The sequence below is a fragment of the Sander vitreus genome, chromosome 5 (genome assembly GCF_031162955.1).
Source record: "Sander vitreus isolate 19-12246 chromosome 5, sanVit1, whole genome shotgun sequence".
Classification (NCBI taxonomy): domain Eukaryota; kingdom Metazoa; phylum Chordata; class Actinopteri; order Perciformes; family Percidae; genus Sander; species Sander vitreus.
In genome coordinates this window covers 12,083,280-12,099,252 of record NC_135859.1, presented here as the reverse complement: position 1 = coordinate 12,099,252, position 15,973 = coordinate 12,083,280, and the positions used below count along the sequence as shown (strand labels likewise).

Sequence of the window (15,973 nt, the reverse complement as noted above, 5' to 3'; positions counted from 1 at the left end):
TTCCATGGAAGAGGAATTCTTTCCACAGAGGCTATTCCCTTAACACTGGAACACACCGAGACCACATTGAACAGCCGAGCACTTGCAGAAAAACGTGTCTGTCTTTGTGATATGAAGATTTTAATAGTGAGTTAAAATAATTCTGCTTATTCTCCAAATCCCTACAATAATGAGTTTTTTCTAGCTCTTGCAGTTTAAAAATACTGTTATTTATATTTATGTCATGATACATGGACACTTGAGTTCCATTTGGTCGCTGTTAGGACAGCTGCAGGGGACCACCCCAGATACAGGAATCTACACTGAAATGGAGGCTTTCAAAGGCCAAACAATATCTCCACTAGATGGCTCTTTTGTGTTTGTGATAGTTCAGAGTTTCACATGCCTGTCAGCTGCAACAACAATCAAACTGATAAAAAGTTGTGTGTGGGTGGTTGCACTCTGCTCCGCCAGACAAAGATGGGCAAGACAGAGTTTTTCGAGCACTGTGTAGAAAATTGAGCAGAGCCAAAAAAGGAAAAGTAAGATTCCTTCACAGATAAAGGGAAAGCTCAAACTAGCACAACTGCAGTCATATTTTATGAGGCAAAAATGTGAGTCTGTTAGCCTGTTACTGGGCAACCGGTCTGATGCACTGAATATCATCTTGCCCTGCCAAGAAATCATTAAGTGCCATGTTCGTGCAAGATGTACTCATACCAGGATAATTTGGTGAGCTGCATTGTTGCAGAATGTGTCTTGAATTAATAACAGGTTATATCATTATGTTGGAGCAATTTTGCCAACAGGGTTCATTTGGCAGCAGACAAGGTGCTGAAACTGGCTGTAACCAAATAACAAATGCTCGTATAAAACACAGCAGGCTTTATTCCACATTGTTCACGCGTTGCGTCCAGGTCTGAAGAGAACCTGCCTTGATGCCATTATAGCTAGAAAAAGTGATTTGGGACACAGCTGGAGACTAAGAGTAAGCACTTTAGCACAGATTTGGCCTTGGAGCTTTTTGCACTAAGGCTCTTGAGAGGAAAAAGTGAGCTGAAGAAGTTATTTGTTGTACATAGGAAACCCAGCTACAATCTATCTCTGCTGTTTTCTTGAGCAGAAGTTTGTTGTTTGGATCTGGGAATACATATAATCAAAAATCAGCAGCAGTAAATCAGACTTTAAATAGAACACCAAAGAACAATATTAACTATGCACATTTTTAATAATATTCCTAAGTAAAATAAATAAATAGCCAAAGCTATAACACTTCTGTTTTCTTTGTAACAAAATACTGTTGAAAAAACAAACAGAACTAAACTCCATTGTGGAGATGATTCAAGCATGTTTGAATGTTACATTTCATTTTAATATGAGTGTCCAGGTACCGGAAGATGCACAGCAGTTGCAGCTGCAGCCACAGGATGTCAGGTCAGATCAGTTGATACAAGTGAGTACAGCCAAATCATTATTGATTTGATTCAAAAAAGTGTTAGGTGCATAGTATATCTTCATTATATGAGTTAGCAGCTGCAGGAAATACGTTAAAGTACATGAACTTTAGTTGAACAGAGACAATTAAATGATGTCCAGAATAGCGCAGCATTTGTTAACACAAACATGCTGAATCCACACAGTAAACCAATTCAGTCTCAGTCTAGCTCACTGTCATATCGAGTTGTGAAAGTACTTGTTCTGGATGCATGAGGCCCTTTGCAATCAGCTTTGCACTTTGCACAGTGATGTTATCTTTAACAAAGCTAACGTTAGCTAAGAGCTAGCTAGAGTGTTTATCATTTAGCACAGCTGACAGCTAACTAAAAAAGAAAAAAAAGAAGCCTGTAAAAGGCTTAGCTAGCGAGTGTTTAGGTAGCTAGCTAGCTATCAGTCCGAGCTCAGTTCAAGAAGTGGCGGCCAGTTTCTTCAGCATTGCTCACGACACGAGATGGATGAGACAAGTGACCGGAGCTCGCGCTAAGTTTGTCTCGCCGCTGGGTTGTAATTTGTTAAAGTCAATTTAGCTTGGTTACTAATTCAACCGCTACGTTTGCTCTCTTCGGAAACGTGAGGAAGACCCTTCCATCCATGGGGAGACCACTTTGCGCCTATTTAACAAACTGACTCCTTATTGGCCGAGGTCGATAACTCTGGAGGCCCTATCTTGCACCCGGCGCAGCGAGCACAGCACAATGCCCGACAAGTGTCTTTGCTAGTTCGGTCTTAAACTAGCAAAAGACACACACGCAGTTGTCAATTTCCCATCCATCAGCGCCCAAGCAAATGCACCTGCACCCATCTTTGCGCCCATGGGCTTGCAGGGAGGGGTGTTCATGTGAATTCTTGGCTTATTGCTATCTTGAGGCAGCGGGAAGTGATCACGCTACTGACCAACAAAAACCTGGCCTAAAGTCAATAGCGCAGCATTTCATTGTTATTTTAACAGCAAATTAGTAAAATGAGCCTACGCTTATGCACAGCGCGCGCACACTATGCTTGTTACACACACACACACACACACACACACACACACACACACACACACATGCAAAAGATTACAAATAAAAATATTACGGTGCAAATCCGCCATCATAATAGCAATGCGCCAAGGTACAAACAGGAATGGGAGATGACACTCTGATTGGTTTATTGCATGTTACGCCCAAAACACACCTATAAATTAATGAAGACACTTACGCCGCCTTCCCACTGGCACTTGAAATCAGCCCCGTAATACGCAATACGCCCCCAGCGGATGTCGTACTACACCGTTGAAAAGCTTCGGAAGCGACTCACAAAAATGGCGGAGAGACTATCTCAGAGAGCCATCTGTACTGGTTTGCGCTTGGCAAAGATATACAGATATACATTGTTTTTTTTACAGCCATGACTTACGTGACTAAACCTCTGCATTCTCATCTTATACATCACACTCCTCTGTTATGGTGTGGTGGCCATTTCAGTAGATTTACTCACTAACATAGTTGTGGAAACACAATAAGCATGGAAACTAAATGCACACTTCCTGCATTACTTCAAATACTAAGTTACTCATCTAGTGAATTAGTATTCACATGAAATAAAACAATAAAACATTGAGACCATTCAACAAAGGACACTGGGAAATAACAAATTCAACACTGGTTGCTATGGACTCGTCACTAGGCTTCCTCAGTCATTGTATATTTTATCATAGGTAAAGCTGCTGAAGCTGAACATTATCCAAAACTCAATTTCTCAGACAAGCGTCAATTTGGGGGCTTGCATGCTACCACTCCTTCATGTCTCATCCCTCAAATGCCTTGAAAAGGCTGTCGTTTATATATATATATATATATATATATATCACCGGGACCGAAAGAATATTTGAGTCGGGTATGGCTGCAGCCTGGAGACCTCCCGTCTCATGAATGCCCTCCCGACTGGTGCAGTCCGCGAGCATCAGCTTTTCAAAATAAAAGCTTGCGTCTGGTATGTTTTCGTACGGTGTTTTGGATGTTTTTGAACTAAACAGTACAGCAATCATGCTAATGAATAAAAATATTTTTTTCAGCAGATGTCTTAGTTACAACACGATGGAGCTAGCAAAGCAGTTTTGTGTTTACATGTGCGAGCGGGATTTATTCAGTTTGGGAAATCCCACGGTCTCTACAGCTTTAATTGTCTGGCTGACTAAACAGGGATGGACCCATCTGCTAGCGATAGGGGCCGAGACTGAGAGCTACATGGAGCTACATGGATAAATGTGCAAGCCACTTTGAAATTTTACTGTTCTCATGAATACAAAAGTTGGGTGACCCTCCTCCCTAGACTAAAAAACATTGGAAGACCCTCCCATCAACAAAGAATAAAAAGACACGACCCTCCCCTATTTTCCTCCGGTGGTCCATTCCATAAATACCAAACGGTCCCTTAGCTAAATAAATAAATACACACTACAAAAATAAATCAATATTTAAGATGCAGCAGGAGCGGGGGGTCACATCTGAGCCCATATCGTCAACTTCCGGATACCTCCAGAGAATCCAAACTAAACCACAACTGCACTTTATTCAAAAACAACGGGAGAGCCGGGACGATTGAAACGTGGGACAAATGAAACATTCCAGTTTTCTCTGAGTGCAATGATGATAAACAGACTTCCTTAGGTCAAAACATAGAGCATGTTAACCTCCTTCTATCAGCCAAATATCTTCCTGTTATTTCCTTTTATCACAGATTTACAGGCGACAAACAAGTTTTGATGGTCAAAAGTAAACTTCATTTGCGGTTACATTTTTTCGATTATTAATGAGTGTTTTTCATTTAAAGGTTCGACAACATGCTTATTCAGTAGATCATTTAGTGTTCTCCACAATCCCAGACTTTCATATTGCATGCTTGTTTACATGGAAAGCAAAACAGGCTGTAATGGCATATGTCTATGACGATTGAAACAGCGGTTTCAATCGTCCCTGTAACTGTAACTGTAACTCCATGTATTTTAAGTAAATGCACAAATATCTGCGTTTACAATAATTTATGGAGGTGAGACATGGAAAAGCAGTTTTTAGAAAGATGAAAATATATTTGGGTCCACCAGGTAAGGGGGTCGAGTTTTCCCATGTTATCCTATGGAGACTGACGGGCTGTGGGTTGTTAAGGGCACTTATTTGGATGTGCAGTGGCCTAACCCACGTAAAAACCTAGTGAAACGACATTTTCCACAATAGAAACATGATATAAATGGGAAAACTTACTGTTCTAGCTATAACAATGGCAGAATCATCCACAGTGCGTGATATTTCAATAACTGCTTCACAATGACGGCAATGAGTTGCTAACGGTTTTGGCCAAAGCTGAAAATGCAACTGTATTTGACAGATGACAGGTGTAGGTTGCTAGTGATATTAGCTTTCAGTGCGATACGATCGCTTTGTAAATTACGTTTAATTAAAAAGTGTTTCAACTGTCCCGGCTCTCCCCTACTTTTCTAATAGATTTCAGCTGTTTCCTTGATACAGATGATACTTTAAATCTGTCATCCTGCTCCAAATCTTCCACTTCGAGGGCACTCCAAGACCTCAAAGTGATTCATTTTTTTCTGCCGAGAAGGTATTTATTTGGCTTATTATTTCTGTCAGCTTAACCTTGGCCTCCAGTGACGTAGATGTTGAGAAGTGTTTAGTTAACGCCTAATTCATATGACTAAACCATGAAAATGCAAAGCCGTAGCCTTGAGGAAGAGTTATGAGGAGTTTGATTGAATTAAAATGTATATTTTTCAAGTTGCGGCACACGGAAATCTCTATCCAAAATAACGTGCTTACTCCTTAGTAAGTTCAGAAAGTGCTGCAACCAAACAAAAGAAAAATCTTCCCTGCCTCATGTGGAGAAAATGGCAAATAATGTGTCTCAGCTGGTTAGACTCTGCATCTCCTGTGGTGCAAAGGTAATTTAGATTGTATTCACTGAAACAGACCTGTACAGCAGGCTTATGGTTTACGATACAAACTCAACCTTCAGCGTATACTTTGAAGCATATAGTGTTTACATCTGCAACCTCTTTGACCGTTCATGATTAGAGTACTTATTCTAAATTTACACCATGCATCTTTCCCCAGTCAGTGTCTTTTTCTAGGTTAAGCTCCTTTTTATGTCCACCTACATCCCCACAAGTCTTACCTTATTTGGAAGCTTTACAACATGGCTATATTTAGAGAACATGCACTTTCTCATGTCTGTACAGTTCTCACTACATGTCACCCAGACCTAGACATTATGTGTTGACTTACCTTACATTATATATGCAGTGAAGCTAGAAATAATTGTCTGGGAAGCTTTCCTTGTCTTTCAGCCGGGCCATTGCCAGCACTTCTACAGTCCTGCTGTGCATGTCTTCTTACTTTTTCTTATTATAACAAAAAACCTTTTGGGCACAAAGAAACAAAGAAAAATAAAGTTTCAGCACCATTGCTGATGCTAAACTCATACTGTAATGCCACTAAGCGAGTAACTTCTCCAGCTGAAGATACAGGGCAATCAATAGGACTCCTCTTGCTATAGAAGAGCCCACATCATGACACTCCTATATCAGGGTTTCCCTCAGTGTATTGCAAGCCTGGTGGCCCACTGGGCCTAAGTTGCCCCCCCATCAGGCCTAAGGCCTAAGAATGTGTGTCAAAGCAGATGTCTGAAACAGAGAGCTGCTAGCTAAAGCACAGCTATTTTCATTGGATCTGAATAGACATGGGAACGCTGGCTGGGGACCAAAAGTGCAGCTAAATGGGGCAGAGGCAAGGGGGTAAGCGAGCATCCGGAAAGCGTACCTCCTATGGGGAGATTCTGAGGCTAACAAGCCATCACCTCCCGCTAGCATTCCATTGACTCCCATTCATTTTGGCGTCACTTTGAAAGCGAATAACTTTACATCTGAAGCGTTTAAAAGACTTTTATTATTTTATTTCTAAAGAAACACGATGATGTTTAAAAGGCTCCATTACCTTGTATCTCACATTATGGTCCTGTAGCAGCCGTTTTAGTAAAAATAGGCTAACGATTGTGTCATGACCACGCGACTTTCTGTCGCACAGTAGAGAAATGACCGTACAGTACAGGAGAAGCTCGCAGGCAATCGGGGGGACGTGGAGGCATACAGTCAAGGGAGAAGCCCATAGAGAGTTCATGAAAGCATCGGAACAAAATATTTCATCAACGTTTTGATGGATTGGAAATACTTCGGTATGTGGCAAGTGAATTCATATGAAGTAACATTTATCCACAAACAAACAGATTTCTCGTGGCACAGCTACCAGAAGACTTACAACTTTCAGACAGGTTGCTCACGTCACATCTAATAATAATAATAATAATAATAATAATAATAATAATAATAATAAATTGAATTTGTAGAGCGCTTTCCATGGACTCAAAGTCGCTTTACAGGGCAGTGTACAAAACAAAACAAAATGAGATTCAGGCATAGATGAAAAGGGAGGGGGGCGTGGGGCTACGGATAGGTGAAGAGGTGAAGAGATGGGTCTTGAGGCGGGACTGGAAGATGGTGAGGGACTCGGAGGTGCGGATCTCTTGGGGGAGGGAGTTCCAGAGCCTGGGAGCTGCCCTGGAGAATGCTCTGTCCCCAAAACTGCGGAGGTTGGACTTGTGGATGGAGAGGAGACCGGCTGAGGTGGATCTGAGGGACCGTGAGGGTTGGTACGGGGAGAGGAGGTCAGTGAGGTATGACGGGGCCAGATGGTGGAGGGCTTTGTAGGTGAGGACCAGGATTTTGTAGGTGATCCGGTGGGAGATGGGAAGCCAGTGGAGTTGTTTTAGGACCGGAGTGATGTGGTGCCAGGATTTGGTGCGGGCGATGAGTCGGGCGGCTGCGTTCTGGACCAGTTGGAGTCGGTTGATGTTGGTGGAGCTGATGCCGAGTAGAAGGGAGTTGCAGTAGTCCAGTCGGGAGGAGATGAAGGCGTGAATGAGTCTTTCAGCAGCGGGGTGTGTGAGGGAGGGTCCGATTTTGGCGATGTTGCGGAGGTGAAAGGAGGAGGTTTTAATGACATGGCGGATGTGGGGCTCAAAGGAGAGGGTGGAGTCAAAGATCACGCCAAGGTCGCGGGCCTGGGGAGATGGGGAGACAATGGTGCCGTCGATGGTGAGAGTGGGGTTATTGATTTTGCTGAGTGTGGATTTGGAGCCTATAAGGAGGAATTCTGCTTTATCGCTGTTGAGTTTGAGGAAGTTGTGTTGCGTCCAGGTTTTAATAGCTGACAGACAGGAGTTGATGTGGGAGAGGGGAGGATTGTGGGGGGGGGGATTTGGTGCTGAGGTAGATCTACGTCTTCAAGCTCAGTTTGAGCAGAGGCAGCTGCCTTTTCTTTCACTCTCTCACTCTGCAAAACTACTGCACATCTACTGCAAAAAAAGGTCGGTGTGTGTACCAGTTTAGAAACTCTTAAAAGGAAGAATTGAAATACACACGATACATTTACACACACTTGCATGTCAGACGGGGCTCAGTTTGGAAAATGTAGTCTAAAAAGAGTTGTTCTTCTCACACGGCACTACTGTAGATTGTAAACACCAACATCTGTGATGAATCACACCGTGTCCAAAAACAATGCCGTTTCTGTGATGCTGAAGAACTATTTTCTTGGTGACTCCACACATCATTGGGCTTACTGATTCTTGTTTAAATATGGCTAAACTCTTTAATAAACAACACAAAAATTAAAAAGGTCAGAGTCCATCCGGTTTATCTGCCACCAGCAGACATTTTCTTAAATATTAGCCAACTGCATAAATCTTCTGAGGAGGAATGATTGCAGCGCTGATATTCAGAATGTACAACATATTAAGCAGCCACAAGGATATGATTATTGAATGTTTCAATGTTGCCTATTTAATAAGAGGTAGGACGTTGTCAACAGAATTCTTTACTATGCAAAACATCTCAACTCAATTTAGCCATGTGGCGCTCTGTGCTGCAGAACGTAAGCTGCTCCTTAATAAGCCAGAAGCCAATAACACTTATCCTGATTCTAATTAAATAGAGCTACAGTATTTGATTTCAGTGGTAATGAATGCAATGGCTCTGACCCAAGGCTGACCAAAGGAACAAGCGTGTGTAGTGTTCCTTTACAGACAGCTGAACAAAGCATGAGACATGAGACAGAAGACACAGAAGAAACAGCCAAGTTAAGTCTGGGAAGAGAAGGAGGTGGGGGTCGCAGTGGTCTAGTAACTTATTAATACCCCTTCCCTGCGCTCCTCCCTTATTCATGCTTTAACTGCGGGGAGGCACTTCCTTGCCAAAACATCAGCTTCCTGTGGTGGCGTCTCCAGTAAAAAAAAAAAAAAAAGAAAAGAAAAAAGAAGTAAACCCTAAAAAGGGTGACTGTGTGTACAAGGACAAGCACGCACCAGTCTGCCTCAGACAGACCAGAAACTGTCAAACCGTGAATTTCATTATATAATCATATGCCTCGCCATTATTCACAAGACTGGAATGCAATTAAACAAGCCATTTTCTATGATGTAGCCTTCAGTTAAATGGGAATTTCCAATTTCAGTATTTCAATGCTACAACAATATGCTGATTCAAATGAAGAATATGTAACTAAAATGCGTTAACATGTTAACCTCTTTGACACCATTAACATCAACCTGTCCTGGCATTGTAGAAGAGTTACCATTCACCTTCCACTTCATCAACACACTGTGTGGAAGAGTTGTCATGCCTATTACAACAAAAAATGTAATCATCTTTATTATATTTAACCAAACTGGGCATGAGTTCGATCCTGACACATGGGGTCGTCTTGGAAATACATTTATTTATTTATTTCCCTTTCTTCAAAGTCCCCAAGACTGGAGAGTTTTCTCCAAAATATTTTTCTAAACGCAAACAATGACCAGGCAGAGCCAAGAAGGAATAGCTCATAAGTCAATATCCTGGACATTGATTTAAAGAGTGGGCTGTGAAATATTGCTCTATCCAAGCTATTCCAGGGGAGTTGCGAAACATCTGTGGTTTAAAAAAAAAGAAAAGACGATTTTAAATCAATTGAGAGAGGAGGATTCAGTAAGATACACACAGGGGCTACGACTCTGCAATAGTATACCGTTTGGGCCGGCCAAAAGCAATTGACAAGCTGCAACATCAGTTTACTGTTGAGGCTTCTCAAGGGGATGGCAAATTTACATTGTTCTTGGCTACACCTAGCTACATTAGCAGCAGCATGGCTAACGTTAGCCCCAACAGTGTGTCATTCAACCACACAAGCAAATACTTTACCAACTAAACCTTTTAGGTAAAGACAACTATCCCACTCTATGGAGTAAGCATACGTCGATTCTATCATGTTAGAGACCAAATGGTAACTTAAAACCAAGGAGATAACCCAGGTAGCTAGTTAGCTAGAACGTCAGGCACGCAGGAAATTTCCAACAATTTCACTTCCTGTCTGGCCATGCGCTTTCAAAACAAAAGCACCGAGCTAGACACGTAAGCACAACCGTTCAACAACTTTTCCTGAAACTATAATAACTATGTCAAAACTCCGAAAGAGCAGGAGAATTTGAACCAGAGTAAAACAGAAGTATAATAGATAGATAGATATTGAGTAGATGTAATATGGTTTATACTGCAGATATGAATAGCCAGGTGAAAAGATACTTCCAGTTTACAGTCAAAAGTCAAAAAGCTGTAAAGACCGAGCGTTTACCTAGGTTATTTCCAAATATGTAGCTGTAGGTAGTCTTGCCAAGACGTTCAGGGTAGCCTAACTAGTCCAGGGGTAGCCTAACTAGTCAGTCAGCCAAACTAGAAATGTATCACAGAAGTGATTTAAAACCATTGCCGAGAAAAACAAAAGATGTGACAAATTCAGTCAGCAAAAACATGTCCCCGGTTAAACGCAAATTGCCTTTAATCAGGAAAAAAAAAAGCTCCTTTCAGCAATAACTGTGGTAATTACAGTCAACGTTATATTGACACACATTCAATTATGAATGACACTGGTGCTAAATGTAAACACATCGCGACTTATTTTGAAATAATGCATAGCATAGGTATAAATGATTTTTTTCTACCTTGACAGCTGACCAAAAATCTGGTAAAACAGTAACTATAACGCTATTTAAAACAAACAAACGAACAAAGCAAGTCTGTGCATTTAACGTAACTTTTGATTAGGATTGTGCGTTTCTTTTCAGTCAGTTAATTTACCTCAGCTGTCAGTACCGTTAAGCAACGGTAAAGGCAATGTCGCTAATGCTATCGTTAGGCTAACAGTGTTAGCGTAGCCGGCAAAAAGACAGCGCTCTGTCAGTAAGCAGATCAAATATTCCTACCTGAGGTTCTCCTAATTTTGTCTGTTTGACACGTTGATAAATGTCCGATAGGTGTTCATTTGCGGTCGCAAACAGTTCACTAATTCACAACTCCAGACGGGAGGCAGCATCGGTTTCGGATGTCAGCTTCTTTCTGTTGGCAGCTGCCGGATGATCTTCTGCTGCCCCCTCCTCTAGTTGCATCATCTCAGCATCACCCTCTGTACAGGGGTACACGTTACTGCCTCCAGGATGTCTAAATATCTAGTTGGCCGTTTATTACTGTTTCCAAACTACTGGCACTGGGCCAAAAGGCTGCAGCGCTTCTCTTCAACCAAGTTTACAACACTTTCAATAAGGGTAGAGGAAAAGGACACAAGTCCAAGTTACAGTATCTGCGGATTACTCTAAAGTTAAGATAAATCGTTCACATACTCTTTAATATATCACACCGTAATTAGTATGACTAAAGACTATAAGGTTATGTAGACATATGGTTAGCATAAATCACATTTGATGTGAAAACTTCATTTATTTTTGTTTTGGTGATTCTTTGCTACATAATGATAACCAACTGAAAGTACAGTAGGCCTACTTACCTTTTAGATAGATAGATAGCTAGATAGCTAGATAGATAGATAGATTTTTATTGATCCCAAAAAATGGGAAATTCCGGTGTTTTAATTCACCATTACATTGGAAACATACAATGGAAATGTCTGGATTAACAGGTCACGCATGGCACATACCCAAGGATTCCAGGCCACCAAAGCCCAGACACCGTTAATGTGTGTTTAGTTTTTTGTATTTACAATACAGGTACATGCTCATCACTGTCTTCTCTGGCCCTACACTGAATGATTTGCATAACATATCTAGTAGAATACACACTAGACAAGGTATAGATAGGACAGTGCAGGTGCCATTGTTGGCAGCAGGGAGACCAGGGGGCATGGCCACCTGCAGGGCAAACTCAGCATGCTGCTATTTACAGTACAGTAGGAGTTATACATATTTGTTTTAGAGGGCTGAAAACTCGCTGAGCCTGGATATATTAAAGGTCCTATGACATGCTGCTTTTTGGATGCTTTTCTATAGGCCTTAGTGGTCCCCTAATACTGTATCTGAAGTCTCTTTACCGAAATTCAGCCTTGGTGCAGAATTACAGCCACTACGAGCCAGTCCCACAATGAGCTTTCCTTAGGATGTGCCATTTCTGTGTTCGAGCTTTAAATGCTATTGAGGAGGAGAGGGGGGGGGCAAGGTGGAGGGTGGGGGTGTGGCCTTGACCAACTGCCACTTTGCTTGTTTGCAAGCCATGATGTCTCTCTCTTTCTCATGGGCGGGCCAAATTCTCTGGGCAGGCAAAGCAGAGAAAGGGGCGGTAACCTTTCCCCTTATGATGTCATAAGGAGAAGATTCCAGATTGGCCCATCTGAGCTTTCATTTTCTCTGGGGGACCATAGGCAGGCTGGGGGAACTCATATTAATGTTAAAAAAAACCTCATAAAGTGACATTTTCATGCCATGGGACCTTTAAAACAGAGTTGTGTCAGAGAGTAAACTTTTAGTCGAAGTTTGTTTTGATCTCATACTAAGAAATGACACATTGCAAGAATAATGTTACCATTTTTTTATTTACATAAATCATACATACACTCCCCACTAGTCTCATCCTAAGAATCACTAAGAGTTATTGCTTATTTTACATAAATCACAAGCCTGTAGGGTTATAGTTTGTGCTAACAAGTGTTTGAATACTTGTAATGATTTGGGGAAAAAAAATATTAATGCAAGAACACAGTGTATTTTCAGTAAGTAATACTAGCTTTGTGGATGATAAACCTATGAATAAGCCTTGGATATGAATATGAATGAATGAATCACTATGCTTCAAGGGCCCCACTAGGGAACATTTGGTATTTGAGATGGTGCTCTCATTTCTACAGCAGTGTGGTTTTGTCCTATATAGGTAGACTAAAGAAAAGGAATGCCGGAAGCAACAACATCAACAGAAAAAAAAACCCTAATATGGACACAAAACATATGAAATATGGACAAAAGACAACTGTGATTTAAAAGTCTACACAGCACAGTATACATTCCATGGGTGGAAGGATTAGGCCTTGCCTTTTCCTGGAATGATTTGCCTTTCACTTCTCTGTACCACTTCCAAAAAAAAAGCACTCATATCTACATGAACGTTGGCTCGGACACCACCAGAAGAACCATACAAATTGTATAGCACAGATAGCACACACTTCAAATGGTTAGGTCAACATGCCTGCATGTTGCTGTGTGTAAACTACAGTTTTCAGTCTCATACTTTTTAAATTACGTACAAAATTAAGAGTGTGTGTAAACATTAGGGTAACTGAAATGTTCTATTGGTCAGCATCAGCGAGGAAACATTGGCACAGGTGAGCTCTCAACCAAGACAAACGTTTCTGGGGGAAAACAAACATGTATAGACATGAAAAAATATATGTCCATTCATCCAACCATTCATCTATTATCCATTCACAGAAATAAATCTTACAAAATCCAAATACAGCAGAAATCCCTGTCTGTGAATATGGAGCTAATGTGCACAGTGACAGAACAGGGCAGTGTAAAATATCAAAGTACAGTAAATAATGCTCCTTGATATTTAAATTAAATAAAAAAAAAAAAAGTCTATACATCATAATGGTATGTCTTTTACTGACACAGCAGGCAAGCTTGTAAATAAACAGAACACACGTGCTCATCACATCTCCGAAAGGAATGGCTTTGGGCATGGGGGCTGTTTACAGTTTACAATGCGTTGATGGTTCCACCTAGTGGCTAAATAAAGCATCCTCAGAGTCATGGCCGCTCAGCAGCATCCACCTCATTAGGCAGCAGACATTCTGCCTCTGAACAGAACATTTACAGACAAGTGCACAATGTTCCTGTTATACTTCGGTAGAGAAGAGAAGGCTTTGACGTTTGCTGTCAGGTGTTGGAATGTTCTCCAGCTGAAGGAAGTAGAGAAGGACTTGCACCTACAGTACAGACAGAGAAAAGGTGATCAGACCCACAGTCCAAATGTCACTGTCCCACTTCTCAGTATCCTGACACGGGTTTTACCTGAGACATGACCTCTAGAGACCAGCTGTCGTTCATGGAGATTGGCTGTGAGCTGTTTGAGATTTTGCTGTCTTTTTCAGAGGGCCGCAGCAAAGTGGGACCAAAAACGGTGGCCAGATTGTGCAGAGACATCTTGTTGATGCTCTCATTTTCAGCCACCCTGTACGAACAAAGCAAAAAAAGAAAAGTGAACCGACTCAGTTATGTACAGTATCTAAAGTTTGCTAACGTTAGCTAACATTAGCTACCATAAGTGGGAATTGCACTTGTATTTTCATCCTCTAAAAAAGTTATATAGTCTTGCTTTAGAGCTACAGTTGGTAACGTTAAAAAATATATATATATTTGCTGAAATTGTCTCTATATGCTGACAGTACTACATGAAGTAGGACCCCCTCGAAAACGAGATGCTGCGTCTCAAGGGGTTACTCCTAATAAAGACATTTTCAACAAGTAAATAATCAGGGAAAAATCCCGTTCCTCTGCCTCTTCCTGGTGCTCCTACTGGCACATGGAAAACCAATCAGAGGTGAAGAGTCTCTAACGCAGCGCTGCTCGTGAACTGCGGTCAAACTGTCAAACTAGGCAACGCTGACCAAATATGAATCAAGATTCTGTTAGCGTATAAATAAGGTTGGCTCGACCTGCTTAAAGACTTTCTCATTGCCGTCAATTCAAGAGTTGGCTTGTGAGATGGCTAGGGTGGCGGTGTTTGAAAAAAAATGTCATATAAACATTTTGCCAGATTGGATGTCTACACTAGGAAATGGGGAAAGCACCTGGGCTTTCTGGAGGGCTCCTAGGAAGCTTTGTGCTGAGGAGAGACGTGTATGATGGGCTTATGGTGTTGTCATTTATACATATGTTGATTTGGTTTATGGTTTATTGTCTATTTTGTCATTATTTTGTTGTATGGTCTTGAATATTCTAGTTATGTGTCATCTTTTCTTGCTTCCGGGAATGTTCAGGTGCCGCCGAAAAATTCTGCCGGATGTCCCTGTTTTTACGTCGGATGTCCGTTACCTTCCAGACAGCTAGCTAGACTATCTGTCCAATCTGAGTTTTCTGTTGCACCACTAACACTTTTGAACGTACACATGTTCCACCAAAACAAGTTCCTTCCCGAGGCTATTTTGCAGAGTCATTGAGTCTTGGGCTAAGCGTAGCCCATGACGATTGTGATTGGTTTAAAAGAAATGCAAATAAACTAGAGCACATTTTTCTCCCATCCCAGAATGCTGTGTGGACTAGCCAGACCTTCCTGGTCTGGCAAAGTTACCAAATGAACATTTAATGCAAGTATCTGAAGAGTACTATTACAACCACCCATTACTATTGGTTAGCAATTACCCTTTACGGCTAATGCTACAACCAATAATATTAGACCCTATAGATACTCAAAAAATCCCAACCCAACAGTACCTATTTATGTCATCACTGCTGAACACTTTATGCAACACTATGTCAACTATAACATGTCTGTCTCACTTCTTCTCACACTAAAATTGTGACAAAAATAAGTAACTTTTTCTAAGATGGGTAACAGACATGCACACCGACGTACAACTGATACACTATACACAATATCTCAAATAACGTATTCATTGTGAGGTCTTTTACCTTTTAAGGTGGTCGAGCAGGAAGACGAAGGTGACCAGATTGGGCTCTGGTAGAGACAGCAACAGGTTGAGCATGCAGCTCTCCTTGGCCACACTGTCAGAGAGAGCTGCAAGGCAAAAGCACACATGAATGTGTCTCCTCGCAAATGCATTTGAGCCCTCTTGACTACCGAAAATTATGCCAAAACTGCCGACTCACCGATGCCTCCAGCAAAGTTGGGGTACAACTCATCAGTGAAAAGAGGCTCGGGCAGCTCCCGGAAATAGAGCTTCAGCGTTCCAGCGATGGCGTTTACGTCCATCTCCCTCATCATGACAGACACGTCTCTGTTGTCTGCGGGGCAGATGAGACAACAGTCACTAATTGCTAAAGAATACAAGCTGCACAGTGAGCTTTGAAAAGTACGTGAGTCCTGCAGAGCGAGAGCGAGAGAGAGAGAGAGAGA

General features: G+C 41.6%; 2 protein-coding genes across 4 annotated transcripts in view; both read right to left on the bottom strand.

The window, feature by feature from the left end:
- LOC144518044 (cytospin-A) overlaps positions 1-11,025 on the bottom strand; it is a 41,222-nt gene extending 30,197 nt beyond the window's left edge. For 2 of the 3 annotated variants that reach the window (XM_078250397.1, XM_078250398.1), the window contains exon 1: positions 10,819-11,024. The gene's annotated coding sequence lies outside the window, so the exon portion shown is untranslated. Of the gene's footprint in view, positions 1-10,818 lie in introns of all 3 variants that reach the window. The other variant, XR_013501990.1, reaches the window with a different exon arrangement.
- Positions 11,026-12,415: 1,390 nt separating this feature from the next.
- Positions 12,416-15,973, bottom strand: part of LOC144518043 (breakpoint cluster region protein-like) — a 48,135-nt gene continuing 44,577 nt past the window's right edge. The window contains exons 20-23 of the mRNA XM_078250396.1: positions 15,727-15,861; positions 15,529-15,634; positions 13,909-14,068; positions 12,416-13,823 (exon numbers count right to left, since the gene is read on the bottom strand). Of these exons, the coding sequence (XP_078106522.1) occupies positions 13,734-13,823; positions 13,909-14,068; positions 15,529-15,634; positions 15,727-15,861 (491 nt within the window). The 3' untranslated portion in view covers positions 12,416-13,733. The remainder of the gene's footprint in view (positions 13,824-13,908; positions 14,069-15,528; positions 15,635-15,726; positions 15,862-15,973) is intronic.